Source organism: Panthera uncia, chromosome E1 (assembly GCF_023721935.1).
Source record: "Panthera uncia isolate 11264 chromosome E1, Puncia_PCG_1.0, whole genome shotgun sequence".
NCBI lineage: Eukaryota > Metazoa > Chordata > Mammalia > Carnivora > Felidae > Panthera > Panthera uncia.
In genome coordinates this window covers 30,796,884-30,818,295 of record NC_064814.1, presented here as the reverse complement: position 1 = coordinate 30,818,295, position 21,412 = coordinate 30,796,884, and the positions used below count along the sequence as shown (strand labels likewise).

Genomic DNA, 21,412 nt, shown 5'->3' with positions numbered 1-21,412 from the left:
CAGGGCAGGGGGCACCAAGGAACACGGGCCAGAGGGCAGGTGGGGCTGCTGGAGGCCCGCTAGGGCAGGCAGAGGCTGAGGACGGGCGCCCAGCTCTCCGGCTAACTGACCCTCAGCAGCCCCCAGACAATTCCCGGCCCCTCCAAACAAATCTCCAATGGGTGATTTCGGGGAGTGGATCCTTTGTAGCTCGAGGCAGTGCCAGTTTGCATGGAACGGATTTGTACTGATGTTCCTAAAGGGCCTCCATGTGCCAGTCTCTTATCACTGAGGGTTTGGGTTTTTGGCATTTGCCCTCTGGGCTTTTAACGCCCCACTTCCTGGCACCCCACCAGCACCTCCCTCCCCCCACCCTCCTCAGAGCCCGGTCAAATAATTGCTTCCCTGGGTGCTCCAGTGCCCTGTCCAAGGGGTGTTGGGCTGGGGGGTGGGGGTGGGGCCGCAAACCATGGCTACTGAGTCCAGGAGGAGCAAGGGCCTCTCAGTGGCTGGGGAGTGGAGGCCAGGAGGCCTTGCCGGGGGCCCAGCACACAGCAGAAGCCCCATGTGCTTAGGAAGGTGGGGGGGCATCTGGGGAAGAGGGCATCCTTGACACACCCCAGCTCCAGCCTGACCCCACCGTGCTGCTGGGAAAACGTTCTCACCTCACTTGAGGGGCTCTAAGACCTCCTCAAAGTTTGGGCTTGGAGACTAAAGGACCGGGGCAATTTTATGCAAGAGACAATCCCATTGCCCTCGGCAGGTAGGGTCTAGGAGCTCTCTGGTCTCTGCTACGAGGAGAGTCCGGGATGCGATAGGGGGCTTCAGGAAATCGCTTCATTCCACTGAGGTCAGCCCCACTTCCAGGCTTCGGGGACTCGGGCTTTAGCCCAATCAAGCAAGGCCATCTGCCAGGTGCAGCAGGGGCCCCGAGGCCAGGAGCACGCCCGTGGGCCCTGAGCTTCCCTCTCACAAGCTAGAGCTTCTCTGGCGGGGTCAGAGGCTCCTGGAAGGGAGCCCCTGTGAAGCAGCAGTGAAAGCTGAGGAGGGAAATGACCAACAGGTGCCCTGAAGCCGGCTGTCAGGGGAACGGGCCGTCCAAAGTCAAAAAGAAGTTCACTGGTCTTTTTTCAAAGAGCGAATCACGGTCCACCTTTGGTGTGCAGTCCTGAGACTGACCCCCACGGGGAGCTGCCCTGGGTGGCAGGGCCTGGCCCGCGCCCCCCTGTCCCCACCCTCCGGGCTGTGGTGACAGTAGTGGACAGACGCAGCCACACAGATCCAACAGGGCCTTTACCTTCCCCCGCACACTGGGGCATGCCTGGGAGCGCCTGTCCCACACACCTCCCTACCTGATCCTCTTGCCGCTGCCACGGCCGCCGCCGCCACTGGTCCGTAAGCCGCTGCCGGGAAGCCTGGCGGGGAGAGAGGAGCCGGAGTAAAGGAGAGACCTCGGAAAGGGCCCTGCACAGACCGGGCTCACAGGCCGCGCTCACCCCCCCTTCCCGAAGACGGGAGTGCAAAGGGATCTCCTCGGGACAGCTCTCAGGAGGGACCCGGGTCAGTGGCTCTCGGGCTTCTGGCAGGCACAGTGCCTTTAGGTGTTTTTGATTCCTACACATTTGGCACCCCAGAAACCAGTTCTAAAAGGAACACGGAAATAATTGGAGAGGATTGGGAGGAACTTCTCTTGGGAGTGGGGTGGGGTCCCTGCTGCCCCCCGCACCGATCGAGGGGAGTCTCCCAGGGTGTGTCCCGAGCAGGGCCACGCATGGCCCGGGGATCCCGGGAGTGGTTGGGACCGAGCCTCTTGGCAGAACAGGCCCCTGGGCCAGGAGGTCGCTGAACCCAGCTGCTCTCCTAAGGCTCTGCCTGCCTGCTGGGCTTAGCTCCGGACTAGCTCACGCTAGCAGGCCAGGGGGCCAGGTGTGCTGGGAGTCCCAGCTGACTGTGTACACAGGAAGGCAGCTGTAGGAGGGAGTCGGGGGCTGCAGGGACCTACGTGGGGTAAGCCCTGCGGCTCTGTCTCTCAATTTCAACCTCCTGAGGCACATTATGGGGATTTCGATCCGGCTCTTCTGTCTGAGCTCTGTGTCCCGATCAAGTCAGCAGTGAAGGGTCTCCTCGGGAACTCCAACAAGCGTGTGAAGTGTGTGTGCAATCTAGTAACACCCCCGGGAGCAAGGGTGTCGCAGAATGGGACTAAAGGTGAGAAGGGACGAGGTGACCCAGTGGGGCCGCAGAAGGCCCAGGGGAAGGAAGAGGTGGGTGAGGCCTCTCTTGGCCATGAGCACAGACACACACAGCCACACACGGGGACACACACAGATACACTCACGCGCACATGAAACAAACACCCTCTGCCGTCCAGGCAGACTTATGGAGGCCCCATTTCAACTTTTGGAGGCCTGATTTCAAGACCCACTGCCAATGATGGTGGTTTTAAATGATGCGCCAAGAGCCAGCAGCAAACAACACACAGCCCGACAGCGGCTCTGCTTTAGCCACAGCAGCTTCCAGACATGGAATCGCTACGGGACAGAGTGGGGGACACATGCACCACGGAGGGCGGGGAGCCGGGGAGGAAAGAAAGGAAAGAAACAGAGCCGTCCCCCAAACACAGCGAACTAGAAGCCCACTAAACTCTAAGACTATTGTCCTAGCTACACGGAACTACTGGGGAGGAAAGAAGTTCAAAAGGGAACAAGCTAGTCTAAAAAGGTCAGGCTAAGCTACTCAAAACGTCAATGAAAAAAGACATACTTGCATTTAAATATGGTAATAGGGCTGTTGAGGGGGGAAAAAGAAAGATCCAGGTGAAATAAAGGTACGAGGTCATCCCTGGCTGCTGGAATGGGTCTCCCAGCTCCCCTGAAGGCCACATGTGTGCCTGGAGGCTGCCCCCCACCCTCCGCCCACGGAGGGTGGCACTGACCCCTGCCACCTGAGACCAACGAAGGGACTCCCCCACCAAGTCCTCTCCCCATTTCTTCCAAGCAGGATCTAGATTTCTCGAAATGTGGGCGGTGGCGCCAAGTGCTGAGGGAAAATAAGGAAGAGGTCAAGTTATTTCTCCCTATCCCAACCTCCGCACACCAGGCCCTGGCTGCAGGCACACAGCAGGACTCGGGGGACCCTGAAGGAGAAGGAAGCCGGCCGTGGAGAGAAGGAAGGTCAAGTTATTCTTTTGCACTCCTCACCCGTACTTGAAACGGAAGGTTTCCCTGGAAGCATGAAAAGGTGCGGTGGGGGGAAGGGCGGGGGACAGAACTGGGGGAGGCGAGTTTAGTCAATAAAAAGACATTTAACAAAAGGTCTATTTTCTGGAGTCGAGCGCATTTTTGACCAAAAAAAAAAAAAGTCTCAGAGAAAAAGGAAGGAAAAAAAAAAACTTATCCAAGAAAGGAAATCCATTATCCTTAATCTCAGATAAAGGTTTCTGCTGGAGACTGAGCACCAGACACCGCTAAGGGCTGGAATTTAATCTCAACCATCAAACGGGGTAGGCAGACTGACAGGTGTGAGAAGAGGGGCAGGGGAGGAGAGCTGCCCAGGCCGCCCCCCACTCCGGAGAGGCCTGCAGCTCTCACAGCACCCCCACCCCCACACGGCACCTGGGACCCCAGGGCCACAGCCCCACCACCCAGCCCTGCCTCCTTGGGAATCTGTCCCGGACCACTTCCCCAGCTCCCTGCCATCCCCCTCCTGTCCTGTTAAGCTGTTCAGCCTCACTGGTCACCCCGAATATATTCTTCAGATGACCTGGCAGATAAGCCCCTGATGCTATTACCAGGGAGCGGGGGACAACGGGCTCTCCTTGTGGCTGGGCTTGTGGGGGATGTGCAGACACGGATCTAAGAAAAGGTGTGTGTGTGTGTGTGTGTGTGTGTGTGTGTGTTGGGATGGGGCTGCCCCAGGCCAAAGAAGCATGGGGACCCTGGCCTAAAGCTGTCCCTGTGGAGGACAGCCTGTCTCTAGGACAGCAAGATGCGCCTGAGGACCAGGAGGCCCTAGCACGGACCCGGGTGGGAATGAGCTCTCCTGGGCTGGGCTTGGAAGAGCTGGGGGTGCAGGGCCTCGCAGACTTGCCTTGTGATCCTGTTTTCAGCATTTCCCCCAAGGCCCTGAGGAGCCAGAGGTCACCTGTGGCAGTCTACGTGCCTGGGAAACCTCTCATTTTATTTCTGAAGGGAGAGGAGTTCTGGGCTGTCAAGCAGAGAACTGCTCCCATGGCGGGTACTTGGGGTAAGACCTTGGGGAATTAGGCAGCAGGTCTGACGGGGCTCAGGCTTCTTGGGGGGGCCGAGGCCCAAGCAAAGATATGGCACAGCCCCCGGTCCATGAGCGCCCATGGCTGCCCTAGCACCCCACTCACCGCCCAGAATGGGAGATGACCATCCCTTCTCTGCTGCTGGGAATGTGGGGAGGGGCTTCCTCCTCAGCAGAGCCTGCCTGGCCAATGCACGAAGGGAGCAACCAGGCTTCTTGTGAAGCAGGTTAGCACAAGTCTTGGATTCAAATCCTGACTCAGCCATTTACTAGCATAACCTCTTGGCAACCTTTGACTTTGGGCAAGTTGCTTAACCCTTCTGTGCCTTGATGTCCCCATCTGTAAAGGGGGCGATGATGTCAGTGCAGGATTAACATACACAAAATGTTCAGATGGATGCCTGCAGGGAGTCAGTTCAAATGAATGTTAGCTGCCATGTTGCTGAGGCCCGTCCAGCCATCAGCCCTGCCTCTAAGGCAGACTGCCTCCCCCCCTGCCACCACCCGGAGGGCTCTGCCACTTTCTCCATGACGAGCCACATGGTTAGATGGTCAGATGCACACAGGAGGCTGGAATTCTTCATACTGTCCCAGCTTCATAATGCCATTTCAGTGGAGCTAACCTTCCCTAGTTCAAAATTAGAGTATGCATTACTGTTCAGCTCTGACAAGGACTGGGCCAAAGAGGGCAGCCGGGACCCTCCTGCTTGAATACTTCCCACTTCTTAGTAGTGAATCAGGCAGAAAAGAGAAAAATGTTTTGCTGATAAAATCTCAGGGCCTGTGAGCTTAGGCGGCCCATCTGGGTGAACTTGGGTATCAGGAATGTGGTCTGCTCCTCCTGATGGTACAAAAGAGTAAAATGTTAATGGTGGAACTCAGGGCTGGGCAGGTGCCACGCCTTAGTTAACGACAGTCACACCCAAAGACCCAAGGTTGCTAGTCTGGAGTTCCTCGGCCCCTCTAACGGGGTAACAGAAGGATCACGGTGCTTGGTGTCAACGCCTCCGACCCCCCCTGGCCTTGCCTTGCTGTTGTAACTTGGGGACGGTGCTTCACTTCTCTGGGCCCGAAGTAATCAATTCGTGTCTACTGCAAGGAGGGGAGACCAGAATGGCCTGTAACGTTCCCTCACCTCCGACCCCACATGGACCTGTCTTCTGATGTAAGAGGATGACGAACCTGGAAAGCGGTGGCCCTGGGGCTGGCGTGAACACACTTCTGAGGTTACTAACTCATCTAAGTAAAAGCTGTTGCCATCCCACTGACAGTGAACAAGACGCTTTTCTGGACGTTTCAGAGCCGTGAGAAACTTTATGGCAAATTAGAAGCGAACGGCGCTTCTGACTTTTTTTTTGAGAATTATGTGATGCCACGCCGACTTTTTACTGCTTCTGTGGCACTTACCGGGTTCTGCCTTACCTAAGCACAGTTATTTTTACGTGCACGCCCCATTTCTCTCGCTGGGTGACAAATTCTTCTAGGGTGGGGACTGAGTCACATGTCCCACTTAAGACCTAGCCCAGAGTCTGCCCCAGAGAAGGTTCTTGTGGAACAGCAGCTGCTGATGGTCAGGAAGGATGCTCTGAAGTGGTGAATGAGAGCCAGGGCTGGGAGTCACTGCCCTGGGGAAACTACAACCGCAAGGCAGTGCCACCTGAACATTTAGTGGCCTCTCCTCACGTGATCCTCCACCCCAGGGGTGGCTAACTCAGATGCCCACAGGAGTGGGGGCCAGGAGCAGAATTAACCAGCGGAAGGTGCCGGACTGCAGCCACTGGGAGAGAGGACCCTGCTCTCTCACGTGCGGACCCTCACCCCTGTTGCCCACTGGACCACCTGGGGAGCCTTAACAAATGCTGAGTCCCGGGCCCCACCTCCGGAGATTCTGATCTATCTGGTTTAGGGGTACAGCCCGGACAGTGGACCTTTAAGTGCTTCCCAGGTGATCCCAGTATACAGCCAAGGGCAAGAACCTTCCCTTTAAAGGCTTTCAAAAATTTCAAAAAGTGAGGGGTGCCTGGGTGGCTCAGTCGGTAGAGCATCTGACTCTTGATTTCAGCTCAGGCCATGATCCCAGGGTTGTGGGGTCGAGCCTCACGTCCGGCTCTGCGTGGAGACTGCTTAAGATCTTCTCTCTCTCTCTCTCCCTCCTGCCCCTCTCCCCTGCTCACGCTCTCTAAAATTAAAAAAAAAAAAAACAAAACTCCAAAAGTTAAATTGTGGTGCACATCTGCACAGTCTATCACTCTGCTTCCTTGTGGAAGGAAAGGTCCTCCTGATAGTACAATGAATCTAACTCTTGTGACCCTCTCTTGTGAGACCCACCGCGGGGCCTCCATTCAGAGCAGTGGGGCTCTGGCCTGGCTGCGGGAGCCTGCACGACACACGGAGAATCAGGTGCGACCCACATCTCTAGCCTTCCAGGGGCTTCCAGGGGCTTCTGACGCACGGGGGAGGCAGAGAATCCCTGATTTAGAGGAAGCCTTGGAGTGTCCTTGGCTTTTAGTAAACACTGAAAGGGGGCCGCTGTTGTCGGCCACAGGGTATCAGGGAATGCATGTCTTTCTTTGCATCCTCTCCCCTGCCCGGTACGAAAAGGTGCCAGCCTGGGTGTGGACTGTCGGCGATATGGTCCTGGCACAGTCACTCCTTATTTCTGTGACCTTGGATGAGTCAGTGGGCCTCTGTGCCTCTCACAGAAAGAGGAGCTGAGAAAATTCGGAGTTTCCTTATGGCTCCAACAGGCTGTGATTTCATGAAACACTCTCTTGCGATGCACATAGCCGTCCTGAATTGTCCATCATGAGATGAATTTTTCCCTATGCTGTGTTTGCTTAAAGCACTCTCCACCCCTTCCCCAGCATGTCCTGTACCTCCAACCACCAGCATTTTCTAGAGATGGTTCAAACATTCCTGGCCAAACCCAGTGTTGCTTGATAGAATCCAAACACTCAAAAATAAGCAACCCAAAGAAGAAATTGTCACCCAGAATGTCGGAAACACGTCCTAAAACAGTTTAGAAAACCATCTGTCATCTGACTGGCCCAGGGCCCTCCCCACCTCCCGGGCAGGCCTGTCTGGTGAGTGACAGGGCTGGTTCATTTAAAGGAAATCCAGAGCTTTGTGCAGAGAGAGAGAGACAGAGTGGCGGCTTCAAGGGGGCGAGGGTGGAAAAGGGATGGAAAAAGGGTGGATGGTGTACTTTTGGAGGAGGACGACTCTGGGAATTCAGATCGGAACAGAGGGTCTGAAAAAGAGGGGGCAACTGATATCCAAAGGGACACATTTACATGATCAAACTGTAAAATTTTACTTTGAAGAAAGCTTATGATACGTGTCCATTGAAAAACAGAAAAAAACAAAACCCCAAGTTCCTGGCATTTAAAATAGGAATTTGATTTCCACATACCTTTTTAGGAGCGAGACTGACATTCCCCAAGGACACCGACAGTGCCATTCTCCTGAGACAACCCCACCCCCCATGCCAGGAGAGGGGTGGAGTGCCTACTGGGGCAGAGGTGCTGGAGACGGGGTCTCATCCTCATGAGATGGGGTCTCATCCTCAGTCAGGAAAATGACCGTCATTTGGGACCTGGCTAAGGTCCCTCTGGAGAGGAAGGCAGAGGGGCCGATGAGAAGGCCAGGCCTGCCTGCCTGGGTGTAGGGAGGGGAAGGGTGTGTGGCCTGGGCTCGGGCCTAAAGGAAGTGAAAGGCTCTGGGGTCGAGCCCCAAAGGCGTTGGCACCTACGGCAGGGGGTGGCACAAAAATAGTCCCAAATAACTTTTAATGCAACTGCTGTGTCGCTTAATTTTCTCTTTAGATGTTTCAACGCGGATGAAGGGGAGGAACGCTGCACGTCAAACCTTTACGAGGTTTTATGGTCTGGTTGTCAGAGAGCCTCTGTTTGGATGAAAGGGTTCGGGGAAGCATAAAAACTGAAGTCAGGGAGGATCCTTTGGAAACGACATGAAAATTCCCAGAAGAGGCAAGCACAGACCCGGGGCGCCCGGCCAGAAGGGAAAGGTAGTGTGCCTGCGGATTCCTTCCAAATCAGAGGCGCTCAGCGGGCAAAGCAGACAGCCCGCCGTCCTCATGCCCCTGAGAACCGGCAGTGGGGCGAGGCCTGCCCCCCACCCCCCCGTGGAGCTTTGTGGCTTCTGATCTCCTTGGTGACTGATAATGGGCCCTAGTCTCAACCAAGCTCCCAGCCTGGAGTGTGGGGTGGAGGACTGTGGGAGGAGAACTGAGAACATACTTCAGGTGCTGCTTCCTTGCTGGGAGCCAGGAAGCTGAGAGCTCTACGTGGGGACTCTGGCCCAGCATCCTTCTTCCTGGGCCCTCCTACCCTCCAACAGAGAGCTGGGGCCCACAGTACCCTCACTCACCCTGAACTTCTGCAGGCAGCTATGTTAGAGCCCTCCCAGTCTCCAGACGCTTACCCTCTCCGTAAATACTTACTGAGCACCTATTACATGCCAGAAACCGTTCTAAGCACTGGGATCATAGCAGTGAACGAAACTCACGTGTTCTCTGCCCTCATGGAGACTACAGTCACTAGCCTCTGACAAGAAAGGGGGGGGCGGGGCTCCATCTGTGGGACCACACTGCACACAAACCAGCTCCCTGGGAAGGAGAGGAAACTGGCCGATAATAAGCAGGGCCTTAGATAAAGGCTCACTCTGCCAGGGAGAAGGGAGGGATCTCTCATGGACCCGTCCAGTCTGCAGCCAGGCCCCTGTGTCCCCTTTAGGGTCTCCTCCTAGCTGAGCTCAAGCCCTGGGTGTGGCTACCCCAAATTCTGCTCGAAGAGGCGGGCAGCAATCAGAAGCGCTGGTCAGAGGCCTGCATCCAGAGTGGCTGACACATTCCACGTGCTCTGGTTCCTGGCCGTACGAGGACACTCTGTTCAACATCAGCTTACGCTCCGGCGAGACCTCAAGAGCAAGGATGGCCGCAGGGAGTTCATGCCGAAAGCAGCCCTCGCTGCTCTGTGCCAGCAGCTTGTGGTCCTGGATAACCCAGGGCTCCCCACTTGCCCACAGAAGGAACACCTGCCTGTCTCTCTCAGACCGAGACCAAGATCTTCAGGTGAAGGGATTCCGGACCGTGGCCTCTAAGGACACATCGGCAACTATTCTGAGTTTCTCCTTTCACGAGGGAGAGTTCTCTCTCCCCCCACTCCTTGTAAACACTGCAATTTCTGCTTAGGAGATGCTCCCCCACCTACCCCCAATGGGTGTCGGGACAAACCACTGGTCTCACTATTGATCCTTCTAGAGCTGGCTATTCAGATGGCTTTTCACACTTCTTCTTGTTCCCCAAATTTCAGATGCTGAGCCAAAAAAATCCTGCTTCCTCCCCACAGGGTCTCTCACTGATCCACTTAAATCTAAATGGCCTGGAGTCTCTATGGGCCTCCTCACCACGTTTACCTTCCCCCGCCCTCCGCCTCCAGCTTCATTCTATATGGGCCTTTGCAATGGCTCTGCCACAGCACGGTTCCAAACACCCACGCCTATGGCACCCACCTCTATGGACCAGGGCAGGAAACACTCAAGCCTTGAGCACCCCAAGACTTTGGGCTGGAAGACCCCAGGTCCCCATCCTGGCACCATCGGTTGCTCAGTGAGAGCACGAACATCTGTGATCTCAACTCCACCTGCCCCCCCATGTAAAATGTAGACACCCCCCCCCGCCCCCCACTTTTTGGTCTCCTGAGATGAGACTTTCTGCCATCAAGTGGCAGAGCACCGCTGCATCTGGCATCACTGACGGGCGGACCATGGACGGTCAGGGAGTCTTGGGGGAAAGCCAGGGTGGTGAGGGAGGCACTCCGGGGAGCTCAGGGCAGCTGTTATTTACCAACAGGTACAGAAATATTTCACATTTTTAACAGTCAGTATGGCCTACCACTGCATCCCAGCCCAACCCGCAAGGGCGAATGGCAGAACCTTCCCTCCGCCTGTTTCCTCGCCGATACGTGAGAGAGTCTGGTCTAAATGATGAGAAAGTAAGCGGAACACCAATGGCAAAACGGCAGCTACCACTGTAGCACTTTCCACAGCCAAGACCCCAGAAAGTCTCCCCTGGCCGGGCCCTTCCTAGAGGACCCGGGATCATCCCAATGAGCCTGACCCCCGCCCCCTGCCAGGAAGACATCACCGGCCCCATTTAACAGAAGGGCTCCGGGGTCGGAGAGCTTAAAGGAAACCGTGCAGAGTGATCAAAGCAAGGTGGCAAAGTCCCATCTCCCACACTCACCGGTTGTGACCCAAGAAAAGTTTCCTAACTGCCGTCCCGGGTCCCTTCTGCTCTGCTGTCAAGGAGGCTAACGGTGCCTCCGTGCAGGGCCTGCTGGGAAATTCAGGGAGATGATGGCACTGGGTGCTCAGCACCGTCCTCCAGCATGTGGCAAGCCATCAGCAAGTGGAATAATAACTTTTATTTCTATTTTTATTATTATTGCCCAAGGTAATAACAGTAGTGGAGCTGAGAACTCCCTCTGGAGCCTTCCTGTTCTAAAATCCTATTAATTTACATGACATTTCACATCCAAAGGGCTTTCATAGATAACATTTATAATTTGCTGGTGAGTGATAAAGGGGTGTTTTATCCGAAGCGTGAGCGCGAACTTTGGCGGGGTAATGTGACGGCAGGAGGCAAAGGGCTCGCAGGGGCTCAGGGAGAGACGGGGCCCAGCGACGTCGTGACCACAGGTGTGGACGTGGATCCCAGAGCTCTGGTGCCCTTGTCATCAGCTGGACTGGCTGCCCTCTTGCCCTCGGGCTTGTCCGGCCCCTCCCACCTCCTCTAGGAAAGGTGGTCTAGAGGAGCCTCTCTGGGTCATTCCATCTGACTGGAACCCTGCCCGCTTCTCTGCCCCCAACAAGTGCCGTACAGAGGCAACAGCACGTCTCTCTGGTTCACCACCACGTCCCAGGCATCTAGGGCAGGGCCTGTGACTTGACATGTGATTAAGAGCTATGTGATGAATATGCAAAAGATGGGTAGGTGGAGGAGGGGCGGATAGGCACAAGGGGGCTGGGGAATGGCTGCTCCTAGCCCTGCCTGAACCCTAGCCTGTTCAAGACTGGTATCAGAGGTCAGAGGAAGAAAGCCTGGAGTGGCCTCAAACATGTACCATTAAGAGAGCTGCAAGGCTGGAAAACCAGGGCTGCCCTGGGGCCAGCGAGACACCTCCTGAGGCTCAGAGCAGGGCAGTGGGTGGAGGGGTGGAGGGGTGGGGGGGGGGGAGCGGGAGGTGTTAGCAGGCTGTGTTCTCCTCAGAAGCAGCCAGCCCTAGCGTGCCCGGGCCCACTAGGTGGGTTCAACGGGACCCACAAAGGCCTTGACCGGGAACAGCCTCCTAAGACAAGGGCGGGGATGGCATCCCTGGCCCTCAAATTCATTCCCTGGGTCTGGGAAGAAGTGGCATCAGCTTCCCGATGACAAAGTCTTTTGTCCAGCGGGCCTGGCCAGGTAATGGCACAGCCTCGACCCAGATGGGGCCCACAGAATGAACAGAGGCAGGAATGCAAGGAAGGAACGCGTATGATGCTTTGGTGCCTTTACACCTGCTGGATGTGGAAAACCCTTCCCTCAGCTGCCTGCTGAAATTCTATTTGACTTCAAAACGCAGTTCAGATATCACCCCTTCCTGAGAGCCTCCCAAGCCAAGCCAAGGACTCCGTCCCCTGTACTCACTCTGCACACCAGTCAGACTGCACTGGAACACACCTGGCCCCATGTGGGATGTCCTCCAGGCTTGGCCCTCCTTGCTCGCTTGCTTAACATCCCTGTGCCCGGAGAGGACCCAGCCCGGGGCAGGCTCTGATGACCCTTTCCAGAACACTGCAGAAAACGTGCTCTTGTCCTGCCCTCACACCTGAAGGCACAGGGAGGAGAGGTAGTGACCCCATGGGCTGGGATCCCTCAGGGGCAGGGGATCCAGGTTAACCCGCATTCTGGGGAAACGTCTCTGGGCAGGGCTCCCCTCCATTTCTTCGGCCTGGGGAGGAGGAGGGCATGGGGGCCACACTTCTGCCTTCTGGTCTGTCCTTGGCTGTCCTCGGGAGGACATGTACTGTCCATCCCTCAGGCCGGGCACTGCCACCTGCCAATAATTTCACACTCAATATTTTTTTTGTGCGGGCACCTGGGTGGCTCAGTCAGTTAAGTGTCCGACTTCAGCTCAGGTCATGGAGTCCGAGCCCTGCATTGGGGTCTGTGCTGACAGCTCAGAGCCTGGAGCCTGCTTCGGATTCTGTGACTCCCTCTCTCTCTCTGCCCCTCCCCTGCTCATGCTCTGTCTCTCTCTCTCAAAAGTACACATTAAATAAAATACTTTGTTGTTCTTTTGCAGGCTTTACACATGCTTTAGCTGATAGAAATTTAAGTGGCAGGCTTTCACATGCTTTAGCTGATAGAAATCAAAACCGAAGGGCTTGAAGAAAGGTGACTATGGTCCTGCTGACAGGCTGACCGGGGACTTTGTGAGCCTGGTGGTACAGGTGCTCCAGGAGGCGGGAGAGGGGAGCGAGGATGGCCATCGGGGGTAGATAGCATCAGATAGGCATGGCGCTCAACCCCCGGGAGGAGGAGGTCCGAAGCCACATCCGCAGCCTCCCTCACGCTGCCCCAGCCTCTGGCAGGGTCCCCTCCTTGGATATGACCCTACCCTCTTCCCAAGCGCTAGATCATGCCTGATCCCAGTGCCCCTCTTAGCAACTTGCGAGGAAAGGGAGCAGGGCAAGGATCAAGAGACCCATTTGACAGATGGGGAAACTGAGGCCGAGAGGAGGCCTTACTCTCCCAGCAGGCCTGGAGTGAGCACGGCGCTCCGGGCTTTCGCATGGGGAGCTCAGCGCTCGAGTAGTTGTATTTCCCTTCATTTATGCAGAAGAGCGTCAAGAGGAACGGAAAGCTGATCGAAAGTGAAACCCGCAATTCCCGTCAATTCAGATCGCTCCAATTCATTTCTGCAAACATTTATTAAGTGCCTATTAGGCACTGCGCTCTGCTTTCATCTGGGAATAGCGTCAGCAACCGGTTCTCCATGCGGAGGGTGGGGTGCGTGCCGGTAAGGCCCACACACGGCCCCGACGGCCCTCACGCCAGGATTTGGGGTGTGCGCTGGCACTTGACCTCTCCGTCTTTCAGAGCAGCAGACAGGCCTTCCTGACTACGCCTGCCCTCCACTGTCAAACAAGAGGGTAAGGGCCACGTGGTGCAGGAGGTGCTGGCTTGTGATTTAAGATCGGCCCGGGGATCCAGGCTGGGAAGGGGGGAATCCCTGGAGGCGATGCGTGAGGGCCGCAGGGCTGTGCAGATCGGGGTGGGTGATGAACAGACGTGCGCGGGCTGCTGTGTCAGGAGGGGCCTTCTTGACAAGGGAGCGTTTGTCTACAGAACTGCGGGTGCCCGGGTGCACGGGTCCGAGGTTACGTCTGCGTACCTGGGCGGCCAATCATCTCGTCTTAGCGTTTCAAGATCGGCTCCCAGCAGCGAGGAGCCAGCCGTGGCTCACCGGGTGGGCCCCGTTCTGGAACCCAACGGGAAGCCACGAGCCAGGCAGTGCTGGAGGAGCCTGGGGACCCACCGGATCGGGGGTCCACCAGGGTTCCCTTGCTGGGGGCACGAGAGCCTTACTGGGGCAGAGGTGTGAAGAGAGAGGCCCTGCCACACGTCAGTGGGAGAACAGCGCTGAGGTTTAAATGGACACCCAGGTGAGGGGTCCTCCGAGCCTCTGGTTCTACAATTCCAGCACAGCAAGCCAGGAGCTGCCTCCCCCCGCAAGGTGGCAGAGGCCGGGGAGGAGGGCCTTGCTCTTTCCCCTTGAAAAACCTGAACTCGGCAGAGACCAAGGCAGGATTGCAAGTGCAGGTTATCACCTCTCCCCAGTGGGGTCAGAAGGAAGGGGTGGACAGAAGGGAGCACTTGCTCCCCGCACTGGCCCAGGCTACCAATCGAGGCACGATCCTAGGCCTTTGACGGGGCAGCCACGGGCACTTCTGAACACTTGACGAAACGTCCTAAACCAGACAGAAGCGACAAGGTTGGGTGTGAGCCGCTTTAGGAAGCGGCCCGTTCCCCACGGTCAAGGCCCGCTCTCCTCAGTCATCCGGCTTATGGCAAACTCCTTCCCCTCCCGAGCACTTGGGCTCTCTTCACTCTGCTTTCTACCACCAGGCCACGCCCTTCCGGACAAGACAGACCACTCAGCCTTTGTCTTTGCTCAGACTAGCCAAACCTGACCGAAGCTTACCTGGCAGCTGCCCCTACTGACCGTGGGCTACAGAGGCTTGTCCTCCAGAAGGGACATGATGTCCTGGAGCTCCCGCACCTCTCCTCGGACCACACCCACCTCCCACTGTGTGAAACAGAACAGCCATCTTCCAGAGTGACCGAAAATCACCCAGCACCCGAGAACCATCATTAGAGAAATAAGGAAGGCAAAATGCGTGGCAAGTGGGCATGGGTCCCAGATCCAGCAACCACGCAAGCATCACTAATCAGTCATAGCCCCTCTTTCTTTCTGTTGAGCTAGGACTTGGCCTCAACATCACTCTTAGGCCGGTGCTCCAGGAGGCTTGTACCCATCAGTCAACATCGGCACGCGAGAGGAATCCTGTTTTCTGTTGCTGGAGAGATCCAAGCACAAGCTGGGACTTCCAGAACCAGAGTCCCAGGGTGACCCCATGCACTGCCTGGCTGCTCCCACTGAGCCTGGCTGGTCCCCCCCGTATTGCTGATGGACCCCTGCAGGGCCACCAGCCGGCCTGAGGCAGGGAGAGGAACGGAGCCAAGAGATAGTGAGGCAGAGGGGAGGAAAGAAGAGAGGAAGTGAAGGTGCAGGAGGAAGGGAACAGAACTGACCCTTGTGGTTTCTCCACGGGCCCCCCACCTCTCTGATTCACCTTGGAAATCTAATCACATTACTCCTCTACTTAAAATCCTGTAAGCGTTTTCACTTGCTTTCAGGATCAAATCTAAATTCCTGAATCTGACTCACAAGCCTACCGTGACTCAATCCTGCCTCTCTCTTTAGTCTTGTCTCCCCTCCCCCACCCAAGATACCCCCTACAAGCTGCTCATACACCGAAATCTGTATAATCTGTGGGACCTGAACTGCTTCCTCTTTCAGGTTTGTGGCAGAGATTGCTAAGTATTCTGTATTATTCCATTATTATTATTATTATTATTATCCTGTATGTATTCCACTTTTCTTCCTCAGTATCCTGTTTTTAGCTGGCATGTGGTTACCTGAAATAAAGGCATTTCTGAGGTTCCCTTGCAGCTAAAACTAGTCATATGAATGAAATCTGATCAGTGGGATCTAAGCGGAGTGCCACACTTAACTTCTGAGAAGTATTAAAGGGAAGAGATGTGCTCTTCTGGGACAAGTATATAATGGCTGGAGCTTGGGCAACCTTCTTAGACTATGAGGTAGAGTTTTATGTTGAAGAGAATAGAACGTGAAGAGTGGCCTCTAATACTGTGAAGCCACATCCAGGCTTCTTTTACATGGGAGAAACAAATTCTTACTTTGTTTCGGTCATTATTACTTTGTGTTTTCATTCTTTCTTAAAACTACCTGGTTCAGTGTCTAAGCATGTCATTTCTCTGCCCGGGATATACTTCCTTTCCTTCTCTCCCTAGTGAATTTTGTGTGACTTTGCGAGACGACCCAGTTCGGACATCATCTTCTCTAAAGGGCCTTTCCTGACAGTCCCCTAGGCTGGACAAGCAGCCACCCATTGTCTCCTTGTAGCAAAGAGAGATTCCCTCTTTATAGCTAAGCACCTGTGTCATGATGTCCAATGGCCCTGACGACTGGTTCTCTCTCCATCAGCGGGACTATGAGCATTTTCAAGGAGTGAGCCTCATTCACGTCCAGACCTGGTACCTAATCTAGTACCTGCCAATGTGCAGATGGGGAGGAACTGAAACTGCAGGGTTGGGGTGTGAGGGTGGGCAAGAAGTCCCAGAAATTCTCTGGCTTTACTCGGGGATCTTATAACATTTCTTTCACTGACAAGCAGATCCACCAATGGGCAGCTCCACTGAGGTTGACAAGGAAGACAAAACCACTCTGGAGAGTGACAAAAGAACACGATTTCTAAACCTTCTAACTGCACAGCATTTACCACTTTACAGGGCACGTTCCCAGATGCACGTTATCCTACTTCATTCTAACAACCTAACTAGGCTCTGTTATCATCCCGGGGGCTTAAAGGGCTAAATCACTTGCTTAAGGTCACATGGCAACCACATGGCCAAGTAGGACCTGGAAATGAGGTCCCTATAGCATCACGTCTCCAACCCACACTGTCCAGGGGAGTTAGGAGAGCAAACCATGTGCAAAGCACACATAGGCCGGTGTGCACGAGCATGTGCACGAGCTTACACACACCTGGGGCACAGATGGGAGGGGCTCCAGATGTTCCAGTGACATTTTCTCTCGAGGGCAGGAGTGATGGCAGAGGAAGGGCCGCGGGAGCTAACCGTGCAGCTGCTGCATGCAGAGTGCGTGCACATGGTCTGCCACTCCGCTCAAGGACAGGACCGCCTCGAACAAATGCAGGGGACGTGGGGAAGCAGGGAGGGCTGGCGACAGGCAGCAGCCAGGGGGGAGTCCACATGCTTTCAGAAACTGCACTGGGCTGTCATTGGTACCAGTTATTCCGTGCATTCACCTCCCCCGGAGCGAGAACAGGACACTGTCAGGCTAAGAGATAGCAGCACACAGCACGTCCGTGATAAACAATTTATTTTTCTACCTCAGTTGCTTACAGGGGGAGAAAAATAAAACGTCATTAGGGAGAAGCACAGATGAACTATTTACAGAGATGAAGAAAATTCACAATGGCCGTAACGTCTGCGAGGCAAGCATACTAGGACAAGTTCACCAAAGCAAAGCAATTCATAGCAAAACAAAATAAAGGGGGGGGGGGAGGGGGAGGAGCCGTACAGCTATGTTTAAAAAAAAAATAGCACTCGTGAAAAAGCCTGCAGGAAAATCAAAGGAGGCTAACCAATTATTACATCAAGCATCTTTAATGAGACGAGCAAAACCACACAGGTTGGGTCTCAAGGACAGTGACATTCAAACAGATGGATCTGCTCACATCAAAAACATCCAGTGGAAACACGTGGGTGGGTCACTTCTCACAAACTATGCGCATAAACAAAGGGGTGGCTCTTGAGGGTCCTGCTGCGCTGTACTTCATCAGTCCAAGAGAGTGGGGGCATTTTAGTTCAAATGCAGAGGTGGAGGGGATCAGGATCACAGGAAAAGCAAGCCCTTCTGGGGGGGGTGACCATCAGGGGTGCCAGTCAGATCAGGGAGACCCTCTGTGTTCTGTCCCCTCCTACATCAGTGGGCCAAAGGGCCGTGATGCCACCAGGGAATTCAAAGCCAGGGTGGGCAGGGAGGAGAGGGTGGGGGTGCTGGGGAAGGCCCCTCCTTCCTGTGCCCACGGTGCCCAAGACACGGCAGCGCCCAGGTGACTCTGCTGTCCCTTCTCAGGGATAGGTGTACTTATGTTATTGGCAATAGCCACTGATGGACTGGCCCCCAAAGACAAAAACAACCAGATAATGCTGGTTTTTCAGATACAGTTTTCCTTCCAGATTCAGTTTTCTACACATTAGTATTTACAGGAACAGGGTGTGTGTGTGTGTGTGTGTGTGTGTGTGTGTGTGCGCTCACTTTTGGCACTGTCCACTATAGGACATAGGTGCTCCAAGTCACATATCCCCAATTCCTGTGGGCCATCCGCACTAAAAGCCCACCCCGTGGAATGTCCCAAGAAGCCTATTTTGTCAATATTTAAAGTAATTTGATGCCTGTTTCCTGGACTCCCCTGAGGAGGCTCTACAAAGTTTGTGAGAAGCTTCCTTCTGGTCCCGTTACATTCCAGGTGAGGGTGGGAGGTTGGGGTAGGTGGGGAGAATGTTCACACTGGGTACAAGAAGCAAAATGCCAGGGGACCGCGCAAGAAAAAAAATTTTTCTTTTTAAACTGAGTGAGGCAGTGAGGACATGAGTCTTTTCCAAGAATTAAAAAAGAGAAAAAGAACATTGGTTCAAGCGGGCAGCTAGGACAGTCTCGGCAGGCACGGACCGTGGCTGGGCTGGCCCCGGCCGGGACTGTGTCCTCTGTCTAGTAATGGTAGCAAACCCCGCTTTGTTATGCCTCTCTTAAGAGCTAGTTGATAAAAATTATGTCTTGTGAAATCGGCAAATAGTCTGCAAAGTGAAATAAGAACAGAAATTAACAGATTACATGGAAACCAGAGTCCAGGGGGCGGGGGGAAAGAGAGGAAACGAGGGAGGTCGCCGATGAGGACCATCATTCTTTGAGCCCCAGTACTGATCCTCAGGGGACGGGGACGGGGTGCACGCGGTGGACACTGGGCCTGGGAAGAGGGAGCCGCTTCCACAGTGGTTGGTCACCACTTGATCTTTCTAGAGAACTCCTCCTCACTCTAACAATTACCCATACGTGTCCAGCCCTCTTTGCCAGCATTTCACTCACTTTCACAGAATCCTGAGGGTGGGCAGAGGCAGGCGCCGCTCAACGCCCACCGTGCGGCCCCGGACGGTGTGCTGCCACCCCAGGTCACAGAGGCAGAACGGGGCTCCGCTGAGGGACACGGGCAGCCAAGCACAGGACACGAGGTGGGTATTCACAGAAAGGGCCTGCCCAGGTGAAAAGCAGGGCCCTCTGTCCTGAGAGGGGACCCAGGGCACACGGTTGTGAACAACCTCAGGGGCTCTCTGGGACCTGGGTGTCCCTTCATCTCTCCTGGTAAGCCCTCGCACGGCCCCACAAGGATGGGTCCAGAAAGGGGCTCGGAAGGGTACGGCGCCCCCACACATCGTGAGACTGGGGGCGGCAGATGGGGGAAGTGGCGCTTGGCAAGGACACGGACAAGAAAGATCACGAAGCAAAAACCTCAGGGCCGTCTGGTGTGGAGGGCAGTGCTGCTGTCACCGACTCACAGAGCCCCAGGGTGCGGGGAGGGGTCAACGGAGTCCACCGGAGAAGGGTGAGTGGAGGGCAGATTTGGGCTGCCCTCCTCCGGGCCGTCCCTCTGCACCCAGCCCACTCGCCAGGCCCGGTAGAACACTCCTCACAGGCACGGGGCAAGAGGCAGATGTCAGGGCATTCCAAAGCTCCCGACTCACAGACCCTGTCCCGGGGCGGAGGCTCCAGGAGGGGTCAAATTTGGTTCTCGAGGGGAGCCACCACAGGGGACTACCTAGGCTGCTGGGGAACAGCAGACGGGGCGTCTGCCCCGCGAGAGGCAGCGACTCCAGGGGGCGAGGGCAGCGGGGGCTGGACTCTGAAACTGGCCTGCCTCCTCCCAGGGTGATGTGGGCGGCCAGGCCCCGCCACGGGGTCACCTCGTCCCAGCCCGGGGCCACTCCACACACCGATCCTCCCTGACAGCAGGTGGCCTCACTCTTCATGGCCATTGGTGAGGGCACACAAGAGACTTCACACCCAGGTGTGAGCTGCAAGGGTGGGGATTGGAGAGTCTCATGGCTGGGAGACAAGAGGACAGCCAAGTCCCACGGGTCAGGGAGCCTCTGGCCAGACAGATTCCTGTCCTCATCAAGTCCAGCCAACTGGGTTAAGCTACAGGAACCGGTGACTGTGACACACAGACCCTGGACAGGGTCAGTCCTAGCCCACTCCAGGTCCCTCACACCTCTGCTCTGTTCCCGAAGCCTTGGCTTCCAGTGAAGGGCTGGGTAGCTGGAAGACTATGTCATCCTACCCAGCCTTGGTCAGTCACTCTCGCCTCTCTGTGTGGCATACATGTCCGCTGAGGGCAGATCCAAGGACACAAGTCCTTTAGACAGAGGTTTACCAGACTTTTCCTGGGATGGCTCGTGAGGCAAGGGCAGGCTCTTAGACGAGACAGGGCCCTTAGCATGGGATCCACGGTCACCCCCCAAATCATTCCATGTTAGGATCCCCCAACTCTGCCTGCCTGGGACTAGGACCTCACCGAGGGGCAATGGCAACCTGCGTATGAAGGGAGGCAGGCTGAGCTAGGTGTGCAGAGCGGCACGGTGCTCCCAGTGAGTCAGGATGGGAGCCTATATGTTCCCTGGTGAGGAAGCCAGGGGAGGGAGAGGGGCATGACAGGCTTTCCTAAAACTGCCACCAGCTTCTGGGCTGAGGAGGATGGGCAAGCAGTGAATAGGGACGTTGACCTGCCAGCTCTCCCTGGGAGGGGCAGTGAGCACATGCACATACGTGTGTGGACCATGCACCCCCCACCTGTTTCTTTATGCTCCAGAATGGCGCCATCCAGCCCAACTTTCTATGTGCTGTGCTAACGGCAGCCACCAGCCACATGTGCCTGCTGAGTAACTGAAGTGTGGCCAGGGTGACTGAGAAACTGGAGTTTTCATTTTATTTCATTTTAATTTCAATCTAAATTACAGTAGCTGCGTGTGGTTAGTGCAATTGTACTGGACAGATGGACGCTAGAGAGGGTGTAATGCAGCAATTAAGACCCAGACCACTTGGGTCTAAATCCTAGCCCTGCTCCTTGCTGCTTATGACCCCCCTGAATAGGGTTTCCTGCCTCTCCAGGCCTCAGGGTCCCCATCTGTAGATGGGGAAAGTCTAATGGAGGTGCAGACTGGCTGTGGTGCCCACTGCCCTGCTTCAAGGGGCCCACAGGCACCCCAGAGCAGCCATCTGCTGTAGACGAGCGGGGGTGGGGGGGGAGGCTTCCTTAGAGTCACCCTGTGGAGGGCCCTGCCCTGATGGCCCCAGGGGACACGCTCACGGGGAAGTCTCTCCTACTCATATTCTTCCATACAGAACTTCTGCCGCTGTGTCTGCCGCCCCTGCCCCTCTCAACCCTACAATCGGAAAGATGCACAGACCCCGGGGACTATCCTGCCCAAACCCCTTGTTTACAGAAGACAGAGATGAGGCCCAGAGATGTCAGGTGATCCGCCTGTGACCAGGCAAGAGCCTAGGGCTTCTGTCGCTGAGTGAGGATCTATTACCCGTAGGGCATGTCTCCAAGTGCCCCAAATGCTTCTTGACCTCCTCTGGAGCACCCTTCCCTGCTCCAAAGCTCAGTCAGAGACGTGCAAATACTGGGTGAGACCCTCACGAACCTCTCC

General features: G+C 55.6%; 1 protein-coding gene across 4 annotated transcripts in view; it reads right to left on the bottom strand.

Annotated features, from left to right (window-relative positions):
• MSI2 (musashi RNA binding protein 2) overlaps nt 1-21,412 on the bottom strand; it is a 393,577-nt gene that overhangs the window by 29,521 nt on the left and 342,644 nt on the right. For 3 of the 4 annotated variants that reach the window (XM_049636499.1, XM_049636498.1, XM_049636500.1), the window contains exon 11: nt 1,332-1,394. In XM_049636499.1, coding sequence (XP_049492456.1) covers nt 1,332-1,394 — 63 coding nt within the window. Of the gene's footprint in view, nt 1-1,331; nt 1,395-17,004; nt 18,503-21,412 lie in introns of those variants that run through there. The other variant, XM_049636501.1, reaches the window with a different exon arrangement.